The sequence below is a fragment of the Mastigoproctus giganteus genome, chromosome 11 (genome assembly GCF_048544385.1).
Source record: "Mastigoproctus giganteus isolate SK-2022 chromosome 11, ASM4854438v1, whole genome shotgun sequence".
Lineage (NCBI taxonomy): Eukaryota > Metazoa > Arthropoda > Arachnida > Uropygi > Thelyphonidae > Mastigoproctus > Mastigoproctus giganteus.
The window spans coordinates 78,216,896-78,244,392 of NC_143585.1; the positions used below are offsets into that span (position 1 = coordinate 78,216,896).

Genomic DNA, 27,497 nt, shown 5'->3' on the forward strand with positions numbered 1-27,497 from the left:
ACCTTGTTTAAATTTTTATCAGAATCAGCATCAACAACAAAGACATACTAGTCAGAAATCAGTGCATTATAGCCATAGTTGCTGATGCACCAACAAACCTAACAACAACAACAACCAATCACTGGACCTCACCCCATGCGATTTCTGGCTGTGGGGTTTTTTGAAGAACCAGGTGTATCGGGGAGGATGTCAAACTCGGGCAGATCTGAAGGACAGCATTAAACGTCATGTGCTGGCTATTCCAGTTGACACGTTACCTTCTACTGTAGAAAACGCTGTTCTTCGAATGGAAACTGTTGTTGACCAAAATGGAGGACACATTGAAGTGTTGAAGTGATTGTATTGCAATAGCGCCATATAGTGACAAATTTTGTAACTAATTTTTTTCCCCCAATAAATGGCGAGTGCATTCTTTATTGTACCTGTTGTCCAAATTTCTCTTCAGTACGAGCCTTAGAACTCACTCCAGAGCCCTCTACATAGGGATACTTTAATTTTAACAACCCTGTGCATTAAAGCCAATTTTATCCCTCAGAAATTGATAGGGAGAATGTAATTTTCTCCATTACTTTGAAGGTGCCATAAAACTAGATGTTGAAAAGACAGTATATTAGAAATTGAGAGAAATGAAAGCTTAGTTAAATTTATAGACTTGCTATTTCACAAGCCTTTAATAAGTTCATAGAGCATTATAAAGAAATTAAAATCATATGTTCATAATATCTCCTTTTATTGAATTTGTCCGTATTCACAACCAAGGTCTTTGAAAATTCATAGTTTATAGCATTCTGTCCAGACATGGATCTCAGAATCAGGCTTTTGTATTCTTTTATTGCTGATACTTGATTTAAGCTGCTTCTTGCCCCTTGTAAATAACTTTCTTTTACTTTGTCCATCAGATGACTTCTCATGGCATCCATACTGGGACCTGTACACAATTGGGGCGTCACCACTGCCCTGAACTGGTAGTGGTGTTCCTGATTGTAATACCCATGGTAGCATGGGGCCTGAATAGCCCACCATTTTTTTTTAATTTCTGAAAACAGTTTTTTAATTCTGCTTGCAGTATATGACCTTTCCTAATGATTTCCAATAATTGTTAAATGTCGTTATTTTTTTTTAACCCTTTCATGAGTAAGTTTCACAAATGGGTGTGGGCTCCCTGCAGTTAGTTTTTGATAGGAGCAGGCTCTATGGAGCGAGAATGAAATTTCTTCCTCTTCATGAAATTTTGAAGTTTTGTAAAAAAAAAAAAAACGAACTTTGTACAGAATTGTTTTAAATTAATTACTTTATTTTGACTTTATTGCCCAGAATTTCAGTTAAAATTGTCAAAAATCAAATAAGAATTAAAAAATTTAAAAAACAACTCATAAAATAAGCTTTTATTGTTGTAGTCTTTTAGTTATAGTATTTTATTATGCTCTTCTGTGGTATTCTATTTGATTGCTTTCATTGTAATCTATATGTTTGTTATAGATTCAGAACTATCTTTATTTTCATTTATTTTTTACTTGTTTGTATAGTTTTATTAAGTTTATTTGTATTTTTAAAAGTAAAAATGCAGAATACACTATAAATTGTATTTAAGAATAATAAAAAGTAATCAGCATTTTTTTTTTTTTTTTTTTTAATAGGAACACAGACTGAAAAAATTCCGGTCACTTAAACAAATTGTTATTGAGCTTATGGATAGCATAGAAATGTTTCCAAATAATTCATTTGAAATTGATGTTGTGTGCAATGAAGATGATGATTTTGTTCTATCCAAAGAAAACCTTCAAGCTTTGCAAGATTTTACCGATAGTGTAAGCTTCTATAAGTTTTTAATTTTTTCACCATTTAAATATATGGAATGAAAATCTCTCTAAGCTGATTCTAGTAATAATAAAATACTCAACCCCATTTTGCATTAGGTTGTATAACAAACTTTTAACAACATTAGAGCCAGTTTTAATTGCCATTGTTAAATAGTTAACAATGGACTACACGTTCCTGTGTCCATGTATATTGCCTCAGGACAACAGCCAGCCTATTGGTCTTCGTAACATTTTACAGAGTGAATGTGAAAACATTTCCCCCAAGCACTGTATATTTTTTTATGTGTCTTAACATACAATACAAAAAAGCTAAGTGATGCATTCAGTTACAGTTTCCATAATAATAAAAAAAAAGTATTATAGGAAGCCATCAGGTGAGAAGTTTGAGCTCTTGACAACTGCCAGCTCTTGTCTGTATGCTGAATTTCATGGATACAGACAATAGGTAATCATGCAATCATGATTAATATTAAGGAATAAAACTACACATTCTTGTTCATCACATTAGTAAAATTAGACAGGGTCTAGGGAAACTGCCTAGAACAGTAAATAAATTCATTTGCCCTATGTTGATATCGGAAAACTATATTGTGTGTTATGATCCTCTTCTTTGAATTTGAGGGTAGGAGCACACTTTGTACACAGTGGGGAGGGTTTCTTGAAAGACATCTAATCTATCTAGCAACATAGGAAGGCTATTTGGGGTTGGGAACAGGTATCCTGTGTGTTATTAGACACTCAGCCTAAAACACTGATGGATCCAATACCTCTCTATTACAGAAGATTTAGAAGTCCGGTTGGCCTGCCTCCCTAAAATCCACTCATGCACACCTTCTCGATGGTAAGCCCTGTTATGTCACTTAGGTGGCAACGAACGTGTAGAGTTGTTCTCTTCAAGACGCCTGGTCAGCATGAAGAGGAAAAGACCAAACCCTCCAGCATATGAGAGCACAACAATACAAATGGCCCTCAGTCTCCAGCAGCTTTCACTCTCCCTCTTACGGCAGCGAGAGGATCAGGGTGGAAGCAGAGGGTGCTAAGAATCTCTGGGTACGACCAGGCTGCCATGCACGGAAACTGAACTTGGCCTGTTACAATATAAGATCACTCATCGGTGAAGACAGGAGATTAGAGCTGGAAAAGGAATTAGAAAATGTGGATTTTTTTTTTTTTTTATGTGAACCCCAAACACGAGAGGTATTAGAACCTATAGTACTTAGTACCGTGCATGGGTTGGAGGTTGAGAAGACGAAAGAAGATATTTGTTGACATTGGACTTGAACTTCTGTAGATTGTAATTTTCAGGAAATACGTATGAAGGAAGGTTGTTCCAGAAAACGGCAGTTGAATGAATAAATGAGGAAGATGAAAAGTTGGTTCTGTGGGCTTGAAGTTGGACAGTAAATGGATGTTGGCTGGTGGCGGCACGTGTTCGGACTGTTTTGAAAGAGAGAGCGGGAATTATAGAAGCTAATTCAGAAGAACAGTGACCATGGAAGTATCCGTAGAAGAGGCATGCAGCAGAAACAGTGCGTCTATGAGACAGCGAGTGGAGAGACTCTGTTAGAGATGAATCATTAATTAACCTAATTGCCCTCTTCTGAATGGAATCAAGAAGCCCGAGAGAGGTTTTGGGGGGCACTGCCCCAGATGTGGGAACAATATTCCATGGCAGGGCGGATTTGCGATTTATACAGAGTGAACAGCTGTTTGGAAGAAAAGTAACGCCGAGAGCGAAAGAGAAAACCAAGTTTTTTAGATGCAGAGGAAGCAATATTTGTAATGTGCTTGTGCCAAGAGAGATTAGAAGTCAGGGTAATCCCCAAAAGAGATATATCCTTTTGCCTAGAAATTGGAGTGTCACTAAAGATAAGGATAGGAGCAGAAGAATCCTTTTTGCGAGATATAAGACAAGACTGAGTTTTAGAAGGGTTGAAATCAACTAAGTTGTCTTTGCCCCACTGGAGAATTACCTGAAGATCGGCATTTAAGGAATTGGTAGCAGATTTTCGAGAAGTTGAAGCTGATTGAGCTGGACAAGGTTTCTCAAAATGGAAAGTTGAATGCAATGTGCTATCATCGGCAAAACTATGGATAGGATTTCCAGTCAATGAAAGGTCATTGATATACAAGAGGAAAAGAGTGGGGGAAAGAACTGAACCTTGGTGGACCCCGGCATTAGTGGAGAAGTTAGAAGACAGAGAGCCATCACCCTCAGTTGAGCGATCAGAGAGAAAACTGGATAACCAATTACTAAAAACAGTTGGCAGACCATAAGATGGAAGCTTGTTTAGAAGACCTTTATGCCAAACACGATCAAAAGCCTTTGAGATGTCAAGAGCAACTACTTGTGTTTCACCGAACCTTTCCATTGAATTAGTCCATAAATGGGTAACATAAGCCAGAATATCACCAGTGGATCGACACTGACGGAATCCATACTGGTGATCGTTGATCAGATGGAAGGTTTCTAGGTAGTTGAAGAGTTGGCGGTTAATTGATTTCTCCATTACTTTAGAAAGAGTAGAAGTAATTGCAATGGGACGATAATTTGGATGGGAGGGATTTGTCACCCTTTTTTAGGAACTGGCTGGATATGAGCAAATTTCCAAGCAGAAGGAAAAACACCTTTGGAATAAGAAAGTGAAAAAAGGCGGCAAAGAATAGGGGTAAGTTCAGGAGCACAGGTTTTGAGAACAAGTGGAGAAATACCATCAGGACCTGGAGCTTTGGTAGCATCGAGATTCATCAAAATCCTTCTGATATCCTTTTGATGGAAGACCACAGGAGGCATTGAATGGAGTGTGTTGGGAATGGTGGGAGGTGTTTTACCAAGATCATTAATACATGAGCTGGAAGAAAAATGGGATGCTAGCAGGTCAGCTTTATCCTTGGCTGAAGTGACAACAGAACCATCTGGTTTGGACAGAGGTGGGAGCAGAGATGGGCAAAAGTTGCGGCCAATAGCTTTGGCAAGAGACCAGAATGCTCGGCTACCATTAGGACAAGAAGCAAGTTTTCTACTCTTAGCCTGTTCAAACTCTAGTTTGGACTGATTAATAACTGCTTTACAATTGTTGCGAGCTTTGGTGTAGGCAGAAAATGAAACTGAAGAATTAGAAACAAGCCAATTACGATATGCAACATTCTTCTCTTGAACAGCCTTAGCACATTTATTGGAAAACCAAGGTTTAGATAAAGGACGAGATTTTAAAGTGGAGTGTGGGATAAAGGATTCCATTCCTGCAAGAATAATTTCACTGACACAATCTGAGCAAACGTTGACATCAGAACTTTTGAAACAGTAATCCGACCAAGGAAAAGAAGAAAAGAAGTCTCGCAGGTCATCCCATTTTGCATTCTTGTAATGCCAAACAACACGAGGTTGCGAATAGCCATGAGATAAAGGTTCCATTGGAGAAGAGACACTCACCAAGTTGTGATCTGAAGTGCCTAAAGGACCTCTCACTTTGACCGTGTACTTAGAAGGGTTGTTTGTGAGAAAAAGGTCAAGCGTATTGGCTGTATGATTAGGATTGTCCGGTATTCTTGTAGGTAAATGAACAATCTGTGCTAGGTCATTAGTAATTGCAAAAGCCTCAGCATCTCGACCTGCTGGGTCAGTGTGACTAGAAAACGGAAGGCAGCTGGAGTTGTGAACATTAAAATCACCGAGGAAAATTACCTCACTGTTAGGAAAGTTGGACTGGAGAAAGTCAAGTTGCAACGAGAGGAAGTCAAAGAGCTCCAAGTGATTAGTGGAATTGGCAAAACGGTAGAGACAACAGATGAATTTGACACAATGAGGTAGAGAGATTTTAAGCCAGAGAAGATCAAAGAGAGGAGATTCCAAATTGCCAAGTCTCTGACAGGGAATATCAGAATGGACATATGCACAAGTACCACCTTTGAGGCGAAAGGAATCATACAGCGAATAATTTGGGCATCTGAGATGAGCAGTAGTTGAATCAACCGATAACTGAGATTCTGTCAGAAAAAGTACATGAGGTTTGGCAGACTGCAAGTGGAAATGGACATCGCTGAGATTAGAATTGAGACCACGTATATTTGTTAAATGAATTAGGAAGTCCTTGGGAGGTTTAGATCGTTTCGCAGATAAGCTTGCTCTATTAGTTTGACAATTCATGGTGTATTCAATAGTAAAAAAAAGTGGGTGGGACATGCTGTATGAAGTAATGAAATTTTTGGATATGGCGTCCACATGGTTAGAATATACCCAGATCCTTGACAAAACGTGGCCTCGACAATGCTCCCCGCATACACACTACTTGGACTCCCTCCAGTCACTATCTGGCAGAGTAGAGGTAGCAAGATTATACACTAGCTGATCCGAAAGCCTCCTAGAGAGTTACTAATAGGTCCGGTCCGGTGTACTAACTAGCGGCCGGCCTGCGAAAACCGTTTTAGAGCTGTACCCTCGAAATGTAATAAATATTGGATCTCGTCACGACATTCATCCGGATTGGAATATCATCGGTTTGGAGAAACAAGAAAAAGAAATGAATCACTTATAAGTTTATGAAGTGGAAATCTGCTGTACACCAATGGAAACAGTGAAAGGAGTGAAGGTGGAGTTGGGTTTCTGGTCCATAAAGATTTTAAAAACAACATTTTGGAATTCAAAAGTACATCACCAAGGGTGTCAAGACTAATACTTAAGATTTCTAAGAGGTACAAGCTAAAAATTACAGGCATACCTCGAATAACGAATAGGATGCGTTCCACGAAATTACTTCGTTAAGCGAAACTTCGTTTTCAGAGGTAAAAATACTATGGCCGGAATAGGGATACGTTCCTACGTAAAGAAAATGAAAAGCTTTTTTTTTCGAACAAAGAAAAGTTTTATTAAATAAACAGTCAACTTACATACAAAGTGCAATCACATTTTAAAATATGAGTCTAAAGTTGATTGCTTATGCTTTTTTTCTCTTTCATTTAACAATTGCCTATACGGAGTTATTGCATTTAACACTGATCGCTTAACAATAAAACTTCTTCCTAAATCAGGATCATTTTCACTAAAAAAATTTAAAACGTTTTCAATGTCATTTAAGCACCTTTTTAAATCTTTGGTTGTTAACACTTTTTTGGCAGGAACTTCTTTAACTTCGTCTTCATTATCTTTGTCTTCGTTGCTAACAAGGTTTTCTAAATCTTCCACTGAAAAACCATCATCTTCTGCATTCAATAAATTTCTAACATCCTCTTCATCGACATTTTCGAAACCTATTGATTGAGCCATCTGGATAACTTCATTTCTAATTTCTTGGATGTTATTTTCTTCTTCTAGTACAACTTCTGGCCATATTTTGTGCCAAACTCCATTTAAGCATTTTTTAGTGACTTCTTTCCAAGAACTATCAATGTTTTCAATTGCGTTTTTAATGGTGTAGTTTTTCCAAAAGGTTTTAACTGTCATTTCCTCTTTATCCTCTAGTTCAGTTAAATTGCTTAATGTTTTACGCAGATAATAAGCTTTAAATGATGCTATTATTCCCTGATCTTGCTGGAAGAAACATAACTTTGACAGGAATGCATGTGTCCAACATGTTAAGATCAGTAGGATGTCCCGGAGCATTGTCTAACAACAAAAGAGCTTTTTCTTCAAAGTTGTTTTTTTGACAATACCGTTTTACTTCAGGACAAAAGTGGTTAACAAACCAATCAGTAAATAACTCCTTGGTAACCCACGCTTTTCTATTTGCTTTCCATATTACAGGTAAATTCATTTTTATGTTACCTTTTAACGCCCTCGGATTTTCTGAATGGTAAACTAATAACAATTTTAATTTATAATCGCCAGAGGCATTTGATCCAAAGAGTAACGTTAAACGGTCTTTGGCTGCTTTGAACCCAGCAGCTGATTTTTCTTCAATAGAAATGAAGCTTTTTGTTGGTAGCCGTTTCCAGAACAAACCGCTTTCGTCAGCACTGAACACCAAATTTGGTGGAAAATTATCACGTTCAATTATTTCCTTTAGTTTTTCTGGAAACTTATTTGCAGCTTCTGTTAATTTTACACTATGAACCCTGGCCCGTTTTTTAAATTTCTCGAACCAACCACGAGAAGCCCCAAAGGTTTCCGTAATTTCTTCAGTTTGTTTAGATTTCAGGTGATTAAACTGGAATATTTTTTTTTATGTTAAATGGGGCTTGAAATTGCGGACTTCGTTATATCGAAGCTTCGTTATCAGAGGTAACGTTAACCGAGGTATGCCTGTATAATGATTTATGCACCAACATCGAGCCATGATGATGAAGAGGTTGAAGAAATGTACACCGAAATTGAGTCTTTTAGATGAGCAGAAAATCCACTACACTATTATAATGGGGGATTTCAATGCTAAGGTTGGAAAAAGGGCAAACAGTGCAGAAAGAGGAACTATAGGAAATTTTGGAATTGGTGAAAGACTTGTGGAATTTGCAGAATCTCAAGGACTGTCAGTAATGAACAACTTTTTTCAAGAAAAGTTGAACAGAAAGTGGACATGGAAGAGTCCAAATGGATTAACAACTAATGAAATCGACTTCATCCTCACTAACAGAAGATATATTGTGAATGATGTTACCGTCCTGAATAAGGTAAATGTTGGAAGTGATCACAGAATGGTAAGATGTACACTTGATATAGATGTAGGAAAGGAAAAAACTGACTCGAGTAAATAATACAAAGGTCTTTGAGATAACAGAGGAGGAGAAAAAGCAGTATGTACTGGAACTTAAGAACAAGTTTGAGCTTCTGCAGACTGCTCAGGACCAAGATATCGATGAGGAATATTACAACTTTCTGAAAGTGATAAAGCCCAAGAAACCTATAGGGAAACAGAAATCCAAAGAAGAAAAAATTAGTCAAGAAACACTTGCCATGATGAACCGAACACGACAAATGAAGAGCAAGAAAAACACTGACATGGAGAAAATTGAGTATACTTAGTTATGCAAAGCCATTAGAAAGAGACTCAGAGAGGACATAAGAAGATTTAACACAAGAAAAGTAGAACAAGCATTAAGGGAAAACAAAGGATTTAAATCAGCAGCCATGAGCAGTAATACAGAAAGACAAATGATACTGAAACTGAAGAATAGCGATGGTGTACTTATAAACAGCAGAGAAGGCATAATTCAAATAGCAGAAGAATACTATAGAGAATTATACAAGGAGCGAGGGAATGATACCAGCAGTGGGGAAGATGGATTGCAAAGTAGCAACACATACGACATACCCGATATTCTTCCTGATGATGTAGAACATGCATTGAAGTAAATGAAGAATCGGAAAGCCCCGGGGGAAGATGAAGTTACTGTAGAGTTGTTAAAATTGGGAGGAAGAGACATAACACAAAAACTGGCAAGGCTCTTCACAAAGTGCAATAGAAAAGGTGTGATGCCTAAGCAGTGGAATAATGCAATCATAGTTTTGCTGCATGAGAAAGGAGATAAATCAGAAATTGGAAATTATAGACCAATTAGCTTGTTATCCCACATCTACAAGTTGTTCACAAGGGTCATTACTAACAGATTAGAAAGAATACTTGATGAGAATCAGCCGAAAGAGCAAGCTGGCTTTAGGATAGGATTCTCAACTATGGATCACCTTCATGTAATATCACAGCTAATGGAGAAAGCAAATGAATATAAAACACCATTATGCCTGGCATTTGTGGATTATGAAAAGGCATTTGACTCCATACAGCATAAGGCAATGTTTTGGGCACTGGAAAGACAAGGCATAGATACCCCATATATTATGATTTTGAAGAAAATATATGAGAGTGCTTCCTCCTTTATTAGACTAGACAAAGACAGTAGCAAGTTTAAAATTGAGAAAGGAGTTCGACAAGGAGACACAATATCTCCGAAGCTGTTTACTGCTGCCCTTGAGGAAGCTTTCAGAAGATTAGACTGGTCACAGAAAGGAGTGAATGGAGAGTACCTAAACCATTTACGATTTGCAGATGACATTGTGGTTATAAGCCACGATCCCAAAGAATTAGAGGAAAATCTTAATCAGTTATGCACAGTTAGTAAGGATTTTGGACTAAAGATGAATATGGCTAAAACAAAAGTAATGATGAACAAGTATGCCACAGAAAGGGACATAATGATTGAAGGAGCAGTAATTGAAAAGGTGGAGTCCTATACTTATCTGGGACAAGTTATTAGCTGTAATAATGATAAATGGCTGGAAGTCAAGAGAAGAATAAATTTTGGATGGATAGCATTCAGGAAATATAGTCACATACTGAAGAGCAATATCCCAGTTTGTCTGAAACGTAAAATAATGAATCAATGTATACTCCCCACCATGATTTATGGAAGTGAAACTTGGGCACTCACCAAAAGAATGGAAGAGAAGCTGAGAACTACACAACGAAGAATGGAACGAATTATATTGGGAATCAGACTGTTAGATAAGAAGAGAAACACATGGATTAGGCAGCAAACTCAAGTAAAGGACATTCTTATCAAAACTAAAGAACTATAATGGTCTTGGGCAGAACACATAGCTCGAAGACATGATGACAGATGGACTAAGAAAATAACAGAATAGTACCCAAGAGGAGCTAGAAGAAAACCTGGAAGACAAAGGCGGAGATGGATAGATGAAATTCATGAGTTTTTGGGTAGTAAATGGATGGCCAGTGCTCAAAACAGAAGGAACTGGAAAGTTGCTGGAGAGGCCTTCATCTTGCAGTGGATTGAAAATGGATGATGATGCTTCCATCTTGCTGAAAGCTGAATTTGTTGGTATATGCACAAAGGGCGCCTCCGTAGCCAGGTGGACAGGAGCAGCAGTGCGTAGCACATGCTTCTTGATTAGACTGGGATTCAAGCCCGTCACCACCAAATACGGAGGATGCGGAAAGGTCATGGAATGACCACCGCATATCCCTGGAGCAATATAGCCTTAGTTGCTAATGCTCCTAAAAACTAAATAACAACAACAACATATGCACAAAGGTATATTGGCTAACAGAAATTAGTTTATTTTTTTATTATTTATTTTAATTTATATATATATATATGTATAGAAAAGAGGTGACCATTCTATGGCTCAGTGATGTTGCAATTCTAGGGTGAACATTCAGGAAGAACTTAAATCTGAGTTGGAGATCTTAGTTTTTTGAAGCTGTCCACCTCAGGTTTAAGTTCTGCCTTAGTGGTGGAATTTGTATTCTTCAAGTTTGAGCTAATTTCTTGAGAAAGTTGTCTGTTCTGTGACATTTTTCTTGAAGCGGTGAGGCTGTCAGCCAGTCATCAGACAGGGACTGTTTCAATCAATACTTTTGCTCGGGGCCCCGGGTGCCAAGTGATTGTGATAGATCGTTTTCTCTGTGCTTAAAGAGTGATGATCGAAAAGTGATTTATGTTCCTGTCCCATTTTAAGTTCCTATCCTTAAGAAATTTATTTTTTAATATCAGTTACTGTTACAAAAAGTACTTGTACAGAGCAAGAAAGAAAAGCTGCCTTTCTTTATTTTTCATATTTCCTTTACTAACACTTACTACTTTACGCTTGGTCACACCGGGAACTGCTCCTGCCTCCTTGTGTCCGTGCCAGAAATCTTGGCAGAAAATCTAATCTGCCAAGGGCTAAAAGGAACAAACATGGATCAACACGTCTTTCTGCCTCTCGAGCCGACAAGCTCTCGGCCAGAGTTAGACATTGACCATAACACGTCGCAACCCAAGAGGTGGAAAACCACTTCCTCAGCGACAAATTGTCCAGCATTTCCAATAATGCACTCTCTTGCAGATCAGCCTCTTAGTAAGCTCCCTTCGTTGCTTATCCAAAAACATCTGGAAAGTCTGGCAGGATCTCTTCCGTGGACATTTGCAGAAACTACTAAACCTTGCCAACTTTGCTGGAATTCCAGTAAAGGTTTCTCCCCATGCAACCCGAAATACATCCAAAGGGGTTATATCCAGCTGGGATTTATTGAATGTCACGGAGTAGGAGATAATTCAAGAACTTCAAGACCAAAATGTCATTGCAGTCAAAAGGATTATGACTAAAAAAAGACAATACAATTACACCTACAAGGAACATTATTCTCACTTTCAATACGCCAAATAAATCTACCAACATCGATAAAAGCAGGCTATCTACTTTGTCGCATTAGGCCCTACATTCCTAATCCATTGAGATGTTTTAAGTGCTAAAAGTATGGCCACTCTCAAACGGTATGTAGAGGAAATCAAGTTTGCCCCATTTGTGGGTCCTCTGACCACACTCAAAGTGATTGCTCAGCAAAAGAAATGGCCTGCCCAAACTGTAAAGGCAACCATCCTGCTTATTCCAGGTCATGCAACAAATGGAAAACTGAAAAGAAAATTGTGAAATATAAGATTGAAAATAAAGTAAGTTTTCAAGAATCAAGGAAAGGAATTGCTCCCAGTATGACTAAGCATACATATGCCAGTATTGCGCAAAAGTATCAATCAGTGGGCACCCAAACCGATGTTACAGTCCCTTCAAACACTTCAATCTCTGACTAGGCTCGGGCTGTTCTCTCCCAGCAACAGTCCAATATCCCCAAGCAGTTGAACCAGGCAAATAATACTGCACTTACAGTACCAGCAACATCTCCTTCTCCTCCTCCCCCAGTGATTGCTTCTACATCGAATAATCAGAGCTCACATTTAAAAAAGAATATCCAAGAAACATCTATGGATACACTCGACTCATCTAGACAAGAACAACCTATCTTAGAAATACATGCGAAAGAAGAAATGGACACCGGTCGACCATTCTTCTCCAAAAAAGACAAACCAAAGCCTGAACGTCACAAACCAGCTACATTAAAAAAAAAAAAAAAAAAAAAAAAAAACAGTCAGATACAGCTTCTTCTACTAAACATCAGTAATGCCTTATATTCTACAATGGAATTGCAGAGGATTTCGTAGCAACCTTAATGATATTCAAGTCTTAATTAACCGCTACTCTCCAGTTGGTTTCTGTCTACAGGAAACCTATCTAACTCTACAAATTTCCACCAACATAAAGAACTATGCCATCTGTCGACAAGATTGTAATATTTCAAATGCTGCCCGTGGAGGCCTGGCCATCTTCGTCAGCTCAAAGATCCCGACCAAACAAATTGTCTTGCAAACTGATATTGAAGTTGTTGCCGTACGTTTGATAACCCAGATTGCATTAACACTAGCATCAGTCTATCTCCCACCAAGTCATAACTTCTCTTACCAAGATCTTGAAAACCTGCTAATGCAATTACCACCCCCTGTCTGTCTGTTGGGATTTCAATAGCCACCATCCCTTATGAGGATCAACAAAATTAGATACGCATGGCTACCTAATTGAAACTTTTCTAGACAAGCAAAACCTTACTGTTCTTGATACTGGTGCACCCACTCACATACAATTACCAACTGGACAAACTTCTGCAATCGATCTATCAATATGTTCCCCGATTCTGTTTCCAATCATAGAATGGTCTGTTTTAGATAATTGGAAAATGATCACTTGGGCAGTGATCATTTTCCAATTATTTGTGATCCGCTCACTGCACAACCATCATTAGTCAAACCCTGCAGGAAATGGAAGTTCTCTCAAGCCAACTGGGTTAAATTTCAATCTTTTGTCACCCTGGATGAGCAATATATACCTTAACTATTGGTGGAATGAAGACTGCACAAAAGCAAAGAAGTTAAAAAATAAAGTATGGAATTTATTTTGTAGATCACCAACCATGACTAATCTTATTAATTACAAGAAGCTAAGAGTGAAAGCACGTCTCATTCAAAGGCAAGCCAAGAAGAATTCTTTGATTCGGTTTGCATCTACCATAAACAGAAACACTAACTCCAGGTTAATATGGAAGAAAATCAGGCAGATTTCTGGAAAATTCCCAACAACCCCTTCACCAATTCTTTCATGGAATGGATAGTAACTCTCTGCTCCTGAGGACATAGCAAATGCTTTGGGGGAAAACCTTTGCTGAAGTTTCAGCGGCCCCAACTTATTCTGCGGATTTTCAGAAAATAAAGACCAAGACTGAAGAACGAGCCATCAACTTTTCAAACCTTAGTTTTCTTTCCATATAACCAGCCTCTTCAATATCATGAACTTCTACATGCCATGAAAACAACATGCAGCGGTGCCGCTGGGCCAGATGGAATATCTTATATCATGTTACAAAACCTTGGTGACAAAAATTTACAAATACTGCTGGTCTACTATAACCGAATATTTATGGAAAACATTTATCTCAGTTCTTGGCATCATGCCACAGTTCTTGCCTTTTTGAAACCTGGAAAAGACCCTAAAAGGCCATACAATTACCGACCATTTTCCCTCTCCAGTTGCCTCGGTAAATTACTTGAAAAAATTATTCATAATCGACTCATTTGGACCATGGAAACACAACACCTAATGAGTAATAATCGGCATGGCTTTCATAAGAACAGGTCCTCCTTAGATCTCATGATCAAGGCAGAGTCTGCAATTCGCAATGCCTTTGTAAAAAATGAACATCTTGTTTTGCTTTCCATAGACATAGAGAAGGCATTTGACACTACCTGGCACCATGGCATTCTCAGCGACCTCCATGCCCTTGGTCTACGAGGCAACCTTTCTATATTCATCAGGAACTTTCTCCCGAATTGTTCGTTCCAAGTTCGATACCACAACTCACTTTCTATGACTTTTTACAGGAAGGAGTGCCACAAGGTTTTGTATTGAGTGCAACCCTCTTTGCCCTTAAAATTGATTCTATCACAAAAGAACTTCCAAATACAGTTGAGACCTATCTTTATGCAGATGATCTCTCCATTTCTTGCCATTCTCAGAATATGAGATCCATTGAACGACAACTGCAGATATCCTTGAATAAGGTTCAAAGGTGGGCAGGACTCAATGGCTATCGTCTATCTCAGCAGAAAACTGTTGCAATCCACTTTTGTAATCAATGAAAAATGCATACAGATCCTGAACTTCAGATGTCAAATTTTACCATTCCAGTGACCAGCGATATCAGATTCTTGGGATTAATCCTTGACAGAAAATTAAATTTTTTTGAGCACATTAAATCACTGGGTACTTCCTGCCTCAAAAAACTGAACATACTCAGAGCTTTATCTGCAATGTCCTGGGGAGCAGACTGTACATCTTTGCTTCTCTTATATAGAGCATTGATCAGATTCCATTTGAATTATGGTGCTCCAATCTACAATTCTGCCCGAAAGAGTACACTACGCTGGTTGAACCCTATACAGAATAGTGCATTGCGGATTGCCCTTGGTGCATTCAGGACATCTCCTACCCATAGTTTAAATATTGAAGCACATGAGCCCCCTCTTTGTCTCCTCAGGAAAACCCTACTTCTTAAGTATGCAGCACGAATACAAAGTTGCTGTCAGCATCCTATTGGGCCATATCTCTTTAATCCACCACTGCAAAACCTCTATAGAAATAAACCCAGTAAAATAAGACCGGCAGGCTTACGCCTAATTGAAATAACACAGAGTTGGAATATTCCTAATGGCAACAGGCTAGACGTAGTGCAATTCTCTCACCCACCTTGGACACCTCCTCCACAATTAACTAAAGAATCTTCTGCCGTCACTCAACATGAAACAACTCCATGCAAGCCATATTCAAAAATATGCTAATTTATTGCCAATATATACTGATGGCTCCAAATCGCATTCAGCCGTTGGAGCAGCAGCAGTATTTCCCTCTACAATCATTTCTGCTTCCCTTCCACCTGAGTATAGCAGCTTCTCTGCAGAACTTCATGCAATAAAGTTAGCTTTAGAAAACCTGAATCTCTACCCATCTCTAAAATATATTGTATACACTGACTCTCTAAGCTTAATTACAGCAATACAAAACTTTTCTTACAAGGTTCATCCTATTTTAAATCAAATCAGAAGCCTCTTATTAAAAATTGAGCAACATCATCAATCAGTGACCTTTTGCTGGATTCCAGCCCATTCGGGGGATAAAAGGGAATGAACTGGCTGACAAAACTGCCAAAAATCCATCAACTTATGATTTAACCCTTGCTCCTATTCCAATCTATGACTATAATCATATCATACAAACAACATGTCTTGCACTGTGGAATATTGAATATGCCACACCCAAACCAATAATAAACTTTATCAGTTGAAACAGGATCCACAGCTTTGGCACTCTAGCACCAAAACAGTACGAAGAGAAGAAGTAGTGCTTGCACGAGCACGGATAGAACATACATATCTGACTCACCTTCATCTACTTACAGGAGAGGATCCTCCTCAATGTCCACACCATTCCTCGCACTTAACAGTCAAACACATTCTCGTTGACTGCCCTCACTATGATCAGGACAGAATATCCATTCTCCTTTCCCTAAAAAATCTTCCGGAACCGAAAACATTAAAACATATTATTGGTGATGATGCAAATATCAATGAATTCTTCTCTTTTTTTGAAAAAAATTGGAATGTATCATAAATTCTAAAACATCACTCTAATAAAACATAAATTGATTATATCTGAAATTTGATTTTTATCATTTTTCTATGAATAGGTGCACTATAGCCCCAGCAGCTTGTGCACCATAACACACACACACACACACACACACACACACACACTTTTGCTCAGGTCATGCAAAGAGGCTTGCTTGACTCTTCTACTTTAGGTCAAATACATTTTGTACTGACTGACATTTGCAAATTCCACACTTAGGAAACCACAAAATGTTATTATTTTGAAAGCCTTGGATGAACAGGACCTTAAAACTAGTCAAGATATCAAAGAATGGGTTGCCAAAACTTTGAAGAAAGATTTCAAGACAGAGTAAATGTTTTAAATGCTAGAAATAAATGAGTGATCCTTGAAACGGCCAGTAAAACTGACTTGGACAGTTTCAAGTGTAAGCATCATCTGACTATGGTTTCACATTTGATGAAATTAAACTGGAGACAACCTTTGATTTCATACCTAGACATGATCATCAAATTCTGTTAATTGGGATTGTTATCCGGAGTTTAAAATGTGTTGCCACTTTGGCCATGATTTACTTGGGATGGGGTGCCCACGAACATCCACCTTTTTTCTGTTGTGATGGTATTTTCTTTTTCTAGGCTATGAGTGCATGTCCAAATATTGTACCCAAAAACTCCCTGTATATGGACATTGCAACAATGGTGGTCTTGTGTTCTCCAAGTGTCCACAAAAAGATGAGCCTCCCCCATGCATAATTAAAAGTGGCAAAAACGAATTTCATCATTCTGCCGGTGATGTAAATCATTACGTTTATAGGGAGGCCATTGAACAGGTATGAATTGGAACTAATTATGAATAATTCGGCTGGCATTACCATCAGTCCCCTAGCTATAGCACCTTATATGGAAATTCTTCAAATAAAGGGACAGCAATCCCAGACAGTGGCTGGCTGATCAGATAAGGAAAAGTGCAGAAGAAAACTAAATTGATGTTATAGCCATTCAAAAGCCATTTGTTTCTGAAGATTATTTGGGCCATACCTCTAAAGTAATGGGGTACTCTAGGCAACCTAGAGTCAGCCTACTACTGACGATCCTAAAATTCGTAAAATTATTTTGAAGAAGCTTAGATGTTACCATCATTTCTGGACTATGTACCAAATAATTTACTACATGTGTATTAATAACTACATCTTCGTTTTTTTTTTTTTTTTTTTTAATCCATTTTCTATTTATTGTCCCTCTGCAGACCTAAAGACTCCTTTAATTATTTGGACCATGCACCTCTCTTTCTCTAGACTTCTAATATCATAACAATGATGCTAACTCCAAATCATACCTTTGACATAGTAATCACGTAGCTTGGCAGGGTAAACTGTTCATATATTTCTTTCAAAATCTCTCAGTGATCTATCTCCTTAATCAGCCATTCACTTACAGTAGATCCACAGGAGAAACCAACATAGAGATAGTTTTGTAAAATATATTTCTAACTGGCATGTTAAATCTCATTGGATGTCTACTTATCATTGGGCCATTCTCTTCAATGTAAATATTTCTATTAATATCTAAAAGCTCTTTTTCTTTACTTGACTTTATTCATTATTCAACTAAAAATGTAAAATGGGAGAAATTTGAGTATTTGATTGAATAGGACTTTCCACTCCAGATCATTTGATGCTTAATAAAATCACTTTTGACTCAAGGTGTTCAGGATTTCTTTCTAAAAACCTGCTTTTTGTCTACTAGGAAAAACATTACACAGAAAACTTGTGCTTGGTGAGATTGTGATCTCACCATTGTTCAGAAACAAGTGTATCAGGCTTGTTGAAATTAGGGGACCCAGTGCCATAGGTACTAAGCCCCTATGTATATTGAACAGCTGAAAAGCACAAATCTCAAACAGGCCTATGTTTGCAATTGGTACTGTAAAAGAGCACTTTGGATTAATCTGATTGATTCCAGTGGTAATCAGATTTATCCAGGTAATCAACTGCGACATGTGGGGTCTTCTTTATAGATGAACTAGAAACAGTCTATTCTCCAGAGAACTTTAATACTGTTATCTCAATAATAATACATAAACGAAAAATTAGATTCATATAGTGGAGACTATGTTAGATCGATTATTCCCAATTGATAATCCTAAATGCGTTTCTATCTGGCTTGAAAATTCAAGTTACCTTCCTGATATTTTTGTGATACCGTTCATGTATAGAGTCACTTAAATCAGTTATTGTCAGCATAAACACCACATGTCCAGGATTTTATTTGTTAGGGAACTTGTTTAGTGACCAGATTGCATAAAATAATGGCACAGGTTTTGCTTCTGCTTTTTAGTAGTGTTTGGAAAATTGCTCTGCTCAGAATAAGAAAAAAAAAAAAAAAACTTGATAAGCCATCGTTCCCCCCCCCCCCCAAGCTTGATAAGCCATTTATAGCTGTCAGTATAGCTTTACTGCTGTTCACATCTGTGAGGTTGCAGTCACGAATCTTCTCCACCTGGATGCTTCAAGAGCAAAATATGAGCTTGCTATCTTTGTTGACTTCCGGGACTTGTTTGATTTCCTTTGGGAAAGCACTTTTTGAATGTCTTAGATCTGTAGTTACTGTCTTTTCAATCTTGTTTGCAGGTGTTTCTTGGATTGACAAGTTCTTATAAAGTCCAAATATCAACATATTTACAGAGCTGTAACCATAGGTGTCCTCAAGGTCCTGTGGGGTGTCTCCCTTGTATGCAATATTATACCCAGTGACTGACTGGCTTTGCCACTCCTTTCAAAATACCATGTAATATCCTATGCTGATAACCTTACTTGTCATCAGTGGTAAATCTAGATCATCATTTGAAACAGGCTGAAAATCATCCTGAAAAGACAAAAATGGTCCTTTTCTGTGGAAGTCTGGATTATTCCAAATTAAACAACTTGCAATTGCCTTTCATTCCCAAAATCAAATATTTAGCTATTACTTTGGATGAAAATGCAGTTAAATTTCAACACATAAAAGAACAGAAGCTTTACTCTTGCCTCAGTCAAGATCTTGTGCTGTGATTGGGGTTTTGTCCAGAAGAACTTTAGCTTTGTATTTGTATGCAGTTTTTATTCTGATGACAACTTTCAGCACTGGTGCTTGGTTTCATTGAGCAGGCAACAAGAAATTTCAGTCAAAGCTATTCTTTCTCCAATGCTCTATGCTCTTAGCTTTTGTCAGAGCCTGCAGAACAGTTTGTGGTTGTTCTTTGGTGCATTACCTCTGGATTTACATCTTGCCTTAATATAACTCTGTTACAGGCTCTGCAAAAACATTACAATAATTTATGGCCAAGAATTTCTTAGTATCAGAATTAATTTAAACAACAGTATTAAAAGGAGAAGAAAATAATCTGAAATGAACTTGTAAATGTTTGGCAAGCCAGGTGGGACATGTGACCCATTGGACAAGTTATGAGATCTTTTATTCCTGATATCACCTTCATTCTGAAATCTTAGGTTTCCTTTAGCCTCTACTTCATTTACTTTAACAGGACATGGCATGATTAAAGGCAAACTATTAACATTACACCTTCACCTATGAGATTTGTGTTCATGTGGAGACACATCTGGAAACACACCTAATACAATTCACAAATATTTGATACAAATGAAGATTATCAGTTCTAAATGGCTTTTGTTTTTTATAATTTTATAAAAAACAAAAAACAAAAGCCATTCATCTGGGTTCCTTTATACTCTTTCTGTAAACCCATATTTTCTATCAAGATGGATTCAAGAAGGAACAGATAATTATAAGTTCAAGCTTAGTGATTGAGTATGCAGAAAAGATAAACAGTTGTGCAGCTTCAAGATAATTTAATACCATGGAGCATAATGTTAGGAATTGGAGGAAGTTCTACACAGCTTTGGCAAAATGCCTTTTTAATTTTGGCAAAATGCCTCCGGCTGTTTTAAAGACTGCCTGAAATAAACTAGGGAGCTGTGCTACCACAAACATCTTGCCTAATCCCTTTATAGCAATTATCAGAAAGTGGTCTGCTTCACCGTCAGTTCCTCCCTGGTAGGGTAACTACAAATATCATTATTGTCGTTTTCCCTTATACTGCAATGCCGTCTAGGAACACCAAAAATCAACTAAAGACGACTACTGTCGTTTGCAGCCGCTGCAACAAACAAGTCAGTGAAGTGGCCTCGTGTAAATTATGTTTTGCCTCGCTTTGCGAATCATGTTCAGGCCTAAAATCCCTACATAAATTAAATGCCCTGCGTCGCAAGCATTTCACGTGCTTTCCTTGCAAGAACAACCAGCCGAAAACATTTAGGTCCTGCTAGCAGTCTTCCAGTTGCACAGATAATCAACTTGGCGAAGCAATCGCAGTTCCATTAGCAGATGATAATGATACGTCAACCACTTCCATCACATCAGCTGCTGACACTTTTCATCCAACTGACTGCTTCCCAGATCAATTCAGCCCTGGAAAGATTGTGCAAGGCTCAAGGGGTAGAATTTTTTTCAGCCTGGACTATACTTGTTAACAGGAGAGATTGCTTCTACAGGGATGGGATACACTTAAATAGAAAGGGTGCAAGAATTTTTGCTGATGCTATTGAGGCAGTGTTAGGTGGGTTGGAAAACTGCTAGCTTGGGGGGAGACAAAGACAAATAGATTAACATTAGCCACAGGCAGAGGTGAAAGAGATTCTTCCACTGCTTCTATTGGAATGAGCAGAAGCCTGAAAACCAAGATGCAGGATATTTCAGAGACTGCTGGGAGTCATTGCGGTACAAGTAAACACATGGGTTGTGTTAGGGTAACTAAGAATAGAAATAGGTGCATGTATACTTGCGTGTACACCAATGCTAGGAGTTTAGTAAATAAATTTGATGAATTTGAGGTATTGCTCAAAACATCAAAGGCAGATATTGTTGGGATATCAGAGACGTGGTGTCACACAGATATAAGGAATGCAGAACTGGAATTTGGAGAGTACAACGTCTACAGAAAGGATAGACTGGATAGGAAGGGAGGAGGGGTTATGCTATTAGTTAAGAAATACATAAAATCCAAGAAAGTGAAGCCAGTGGACATCGCTGGACGGTGCAGTGTCGAGTCAGTTTGGTGTGACATAAGCATTGGGAGATCAAAATTGAGAGTAGGAGTGTGCTATAGGCCTAATGACTCTGGTGAGTACAATAAGAAACTGTACAGGGAAATAGTGAGCCAGTAAATCAGAGAGTCTTATAATGGGAGGTTTTAATTTCCCAGATATTGACTGGAATTTGGGGGCTGGTCACTCACACACTAGCAAGGCTTTTGTGGATTTATTGGAAGATTGTTTTCTACATCAGCATGTTCGGAGGCAACTAGAGGGAGGAATACTCATGATTTGATTATCAGCAGTGATTCTTCATGCATTAAGAATCTGCAGATAAATGAACCACTAGGTGGCAGTGATCACGTGTGCTGAAGTGGGATTTACTCAAAGAGGTAACTACCATAAGGGGTAAAGGGAAGGGTTATTGCTTTCGTAAAGGCGACTACGATGGACTGCGACAGTATTTAAATTCTGTACAGTGGGACCAACTGATGATGTTACCAACAGCAAATGCAAAATGGGAAGCATTCAAAGAATTTATCTTAGAAGCTACTAGGCTTTACATACAAACTAAGAAATATTGTTCAAGGTTTAGGCCTAAATGGATGTCAGATGAACTGATGAGGCATATGGCAGAGAAGAAACATGCATGGGATACATACAAATTAACACATGACACAGAAGCCTATGATAGATACAAGTTGATCTGTAACCAAGTTACAAAGGAGGTTAGGCAGGCGAAGGCAGATTACGAGAAATCTTTGGCAAGGGATGCAAAGAAAAACAGCAAAGAGTTCTTTACTTATGTAAACTCTAGAAGGAAGGGGATGAATCAGATTGGTCCACTTGATATCGATGGGTCAACTGTTGATGATCCTGCTCATTCATTCATTTAGTTTGCAAACAAACTAAATGAATATTTTGCATCGACATTCATTCACGAGGAGTTATTTAGCGAGGGGAAAGCCAGAGGTGTATTCAACTCTAGCAGTAAGCTAGAGAATCTTGTAATAACTGAGAGTAAAGTGGAGGAGAAATTGTTGAAGATAAACACAAGAAAGGCACCCAGGGTGGATGGGATCTATCCAGTTATATTAAAGGAGGCAGCAGAGGAAGTAAGCAAACCCTTAGCCATAATTATGAGAGCTTCCTTGGACTCGGGGGAGGTACCCACAGACTGGAGATGTGCAAATGTGACCCCAATTCACAAAGGAGGATCAAAGGCTGACACAAGTAATTATAGACCTGTGAGTTTAACTTCTGTTCCAGGAAAATTAATGGAGGCACTAGTTAAAGAAGTACTGCAGGACCATTTAGACAAGACTTCAGTTATAGCTCGGACACAGCATGGTTTTGTAAAGGGGAAGTCTTGCCTGACCAATTTGATTGGATACTATGATGCAGTCACAAAGGAACTGGATGCAGGGAATAACTTTGATATTATATACTTGGATCTTAGAAAGGCTTTTGATACTGTTGCACATGGAAGACTGCTGCACAAATTGGAACAGTGTGACATTGGAGGCAAATTGCTGCTGTGGATAAAGGGGTGGCTGAGGGGGAGAAGACAGAGATTGGTAATCAATGGACACTGCTCGTCGTGGACTAATGTTATTAGTGGAGTCCCTCAGGGCTCAGTGTTGAGTCCATTATTGTTTTCTGTATTCATAAATGATATTGGTGATGGTATATCAAGCTTAATGTCGAAGTTTGCAGATGATACAAAGGTAGGCACGGTTGTCAAGGACACTACTGACACTATGCTGCTGCAACAGGATCTGGAAAGGTTGAGCAGATAGGCTGAGAGGTGGAAAATGAAGTTTAACATTGACAAATGTAAAGTACTACACATGGGAAACAGCAACCCCAGAGCAACATATCAGCTCTGTGGTACTACACTGACAGTGGTAGAGAATGAAAGGGACCTGGGGGTGGTTGTGCAGGTAGATATGAAGTTCTCTGAGCAGTGCAGATGGGCTGCAAGAGTAGCTCATGGTGTGTTGTCAATGATATATGGGAATTTTTCTAGCAGGGATAAGGAGGTGATTATTCCCTTGTATAAGGCAATGGTCAGGCCACACCTAGAGTACTGTATACAGGTCTGGAGGCCTCATTTCAAGAAGGATGTAGAGCTGCTGGAACGAGTACAGAGAAGGACAACAAGATTAGTGAATGGAACAAAGGGTTGCTCTTACGAAGAAAGGCTTAAGTTTTGCAAATTACAGTGTCTGGAGACTAGGCACCAGCGAGGTGATCTGATAGAAGTGTATAAAGCCTTGAATGGTTTGAGCATGCTCAGTGCTGATGGGATTCTTCCTCTCGCTCAGAATAATTACCTGAGAGGGCATAAATTCAAATTGAGGAAAGACAGATGTAGGATAGACGTGCGGAAATTTGCCTTTAGCCAGCGGGTGGTTGGTTGGTGGAACAGACTTCCATCCCTTGTCGTGGAAGTTGATAGCCTAAATAAGTTTAAGGCTCAGCTGGACAGGTATTTTGAACGAACAGAGGGGTGAAGTGGAAGTGGTTTTTTTTTTTTGGCTGATGCTGCATAAGCTTGCTTTCTTGCATCAAATGCCTCTACTAATGCTAATGCTAATATAAAGGCCGGATCCGTGGAACGGCTTATTTCCCATTGTGATATCAGTAACACCGCAACCTGTTTGGTTGCGGTTGACCATGATGATGAAGACTCTAGCTTCCCCAACTTAACGGAAGCGAAGGATAAGTCCCACCATTGTAATGTCGCCACTATAGCAACTCAAAAAGAAGACTTAACCAATATCCCGCATGCACAGCCAACAATGTATGCGGATCCCCAAAGAAGGAACTCCCCACCTTCTATCACGTCTACTAATATGTCTACACAAACTGATTTTTTGCTTGCTGAATCTTTGTTTCCTAGCCCCTCCACGTGCCTCTTCAAGAACCGTAAATAACTTGAAATTATTATAACATCAATACTTGAAGATATCAAACAGTGCATGCTCTGCACTACTAATAACTATGTATCCTCCATAGCTGATACCCTTTCTCAAGACCTAAGTTTGTGTAGATGTAATGATGGTGGTGGTCCAGCTATTAAATGCGCTACGACTCAGACCTGCGCTACTAATCAGGCTCACTATAATTTATCCTACAGCACTAATGTACTGAATTCAGGCCAATCACTAAATTGCCCTGAGATCCAAATAGCCGAAGAACTTCCTTGCCAGAAAAACCAGACCAGAAACCCTGCCAATCCTACGGTAGAATCAGCTAATTCAGATAAACCACTTAGTGTCCCACTCCACAAATCACAGAAGCCATCTACCAAATTGCAATGGAAACCCAATCCTGAAACTATCGTCGAGCCTTACTCGTACTCAAGCCAAGTATATCAACCTACAATGCCGAAGAAACCTGAAATCCACAATTGTGGCCCCTCACTGCTAACATTGTAACCATCCTGGGTGGAAGTTAGATGCACCTCCTCCTACACTTGTGGCCCAGAGTTACTGCAGTAAGCCTCGCCACCCTGAAGTGGGTAAATTGGGAACCCCAAATGTACTGAAGAGAAGGTGGTCATTTAAAATGGGCACCTCGGCCATGTCTAAGCTGCAGGTGATGCATCCGCCAAATGTCCGTCTTCGACGAAGTCTATTCGTTTCCCGACTGGCCCCAAATACAACTCCAGATGATATCGAGTCATAATGCATGAGCTGCACCTTACTGTGTCCGTCACACTTCTTAAGAAAGCATCCCTGCATACATCGTTCAAAGTTGAGTGCGATGCACAGCATTTCAGCTCCATATCAGCAGCTGCTCTCTGGCCATCTGGATCGCTACTCAGGCCATACTACGAACCTAAACCCAATATCGCCCCACATCTACCCATGGCTAATGCGCTATCCCACCAAGACTACTCCCAAGCGTGACGCCATGATAGACTTCCCTATTCTGAGAAGTCCCCAAACCAGGAATCAGGGTTACACGATGATGAGCCCTATACATACCCTGATGACAGAACCTCTGATCAATCTCTGCAATACCACAGCTCCAATGAAATCCACCCTCAGCTGATACCAACTATTGTAACCAACCGTGCTTAAAACGCCAACGAAGAAAATAAATCCTGTCCTCGAATCAGCACTCCTGAAGGTCTTGTGTCACCTTACACTCAAGATTTTTTATCAAAATGTTTGTAGTATTCAGAATAAGCTCGAGACACTTGAACAGATACTCCTGTCCCAAATGGCTGATGTCATCTGCATGTCTGAAACCTGGCTGGAACCACAACAAGAATCAATTGCTTCTGCCCAAGCTGCCGGTTACAAATCTTTCTTCACCTCCCGATCTCACCTGTGGTGGGGGTGTTGCTGTCATCATAAATGCCAGCAGACTTGAGTTTGTACATGTAGTCTCCAGCAAATCCAATCTATTCGAAGCATTGATAGTAACGGTCAAAATCAACTCCTGCTTATTAGATCTCGGTGCAATATATATACCCCCAACCCCCGATGCTCAGATAATCAATGATATTGCATCCTGGCTAATAAATACGCTCCACACATCTGCCGTCCACCTCATTTGCGGAGACTTTAACTTACCACCGAGTCTCCAACATCTTCATGAGTCACTTATGGCTAAGATTGCACCTAGTGGCCTCAGGATCATAAATGAAGGCCCAACTAGAGGTCTTCATCGCCTCGATCTCATATTATCGTCTGGTTCCTGTAGCGTCGACATTAAACCTGAAACTCACTTTGAATCCGATCATGAACCCATCGCAGTCCTATTGCAGCTCCCAACGCCCAATTTTAATGCCTCCCACAACTTCAAAAGGAAGATCGTCATCTCTCCTACCTTCCTACAACCAAACAGATGCCTTTATGCAACAAGATTAATTCCTTGGGAAGTTCTTGAATCAGGAGATCCGGAACTGGCTCTAGACATACTAACTAGATGGTTGCACACTGTTACCATGTTCTCAGCAGCTAAACAGGTCAGTATCTCTGCTAGAACTAATGCTTGGTGGTCTTCGGAGCTAAATTACAGTTTCAAGTGCAAACAGTCCCTCCATAAACAATGGAAACATGTGGTACAGCATATGACCGAACTCAGTACTCCAAAGCTAGAGCACTGTTTAACAGACTGAAATCTCAAGCCATTAAAAAATATACCAACAAGACCTTATCCAAAGGCAAAGTGCCATATACCCGTAACTCTGAACTAGGCTCCAACTTCAATCCAGTTGAATGGATCAACTATGCAGCCAGATTCCAAGGCAACAATACACAACCATATGATTACCAACCAGACCCCATTTCTGGTCCAGATGATGAGCTGTTTTCCATTCAAATCGATCGACAGCAGCTCCTTCAAGCCATCAACTCGCTGCATCCGTCATGCACCGCTGGCATCTATAAAGTCCCGCATTTCACCCTAAAGTGCCTAAGTCCATATATCCTTGATCCTCTGCTCTACTTGTTCAACTCCATCCTCCCTTATAGAGTGTTTCCTGCATCCTGGAGCAAATATGCTCTCGCCCCACTACCTAAAGTTCAACTACCAAGCCAGCCGAAGCACTATAGACCGATATCCACTGCATCCACGCTCCTAAAGCTACTGGAAAAAGTCCTTCTTCCTCATATAACATGCCATCTTCTTCCACAACCATCAAAGCAACTCCATTATGTTCTTCCTAATAGATCAACTGTCTCCAACCTTCTGGCAGTCCAAACAGAAATTCTAAATGCTTTTGAGGCCAGATCAGGAATGGCGGTTGTTTATGCCAATATCGAAGCTGCCTTTGATAGCCTGAACATCTTAGCCCTTCTGAATCTCCTAACAAATTATTTCCGGATCAAAGGTGACGTTTTCGCTTTTCTGCACTTGCTCTTCTGGAATAGAACAGTGTACCTCAATCATCGCAACCTCTCCTATACCCGATCCATCAATGCAGGTGTGCACAAGGTGGCGTTTTATCGGGGTTACTTTTTACCGCCCTCCTTATTCCGTTTGTGTGTAACAGAGATAATGTTATTATCTACGCCGACGATATAAAGTTCCTAACAGAAATACCACCATCAGCTGACAGAGGAGTGATCACCTCGGAAATCTGTAA

General features: G+C 39.2%; 1 protein-coding gene across 2 annotated transcripts in view; it reads left to right on the top strand.

The window, feature by feature from the left end:
- The window catches only part of LOC150078161 (protein regulator of cytokinesis 1-like), a 185,713-nt gene that overhangs the window by 40,672 nt on the left and 117,544 nt on the right, over positions 1-27,497 (top strand). For both annotated transcript variants that reach the window (XM_090384834.1, XM_090384835.1), the window contains exon 4: positions 1,638-1,808. In XM_090384834.1, coding sequence (XP_090240960.1) covers positions 1,638-1,808 — 171 coding nt within the window. The remainder of the gene's footprint in view (positions 1-1,637; positions 1,809-27,497) is intronic.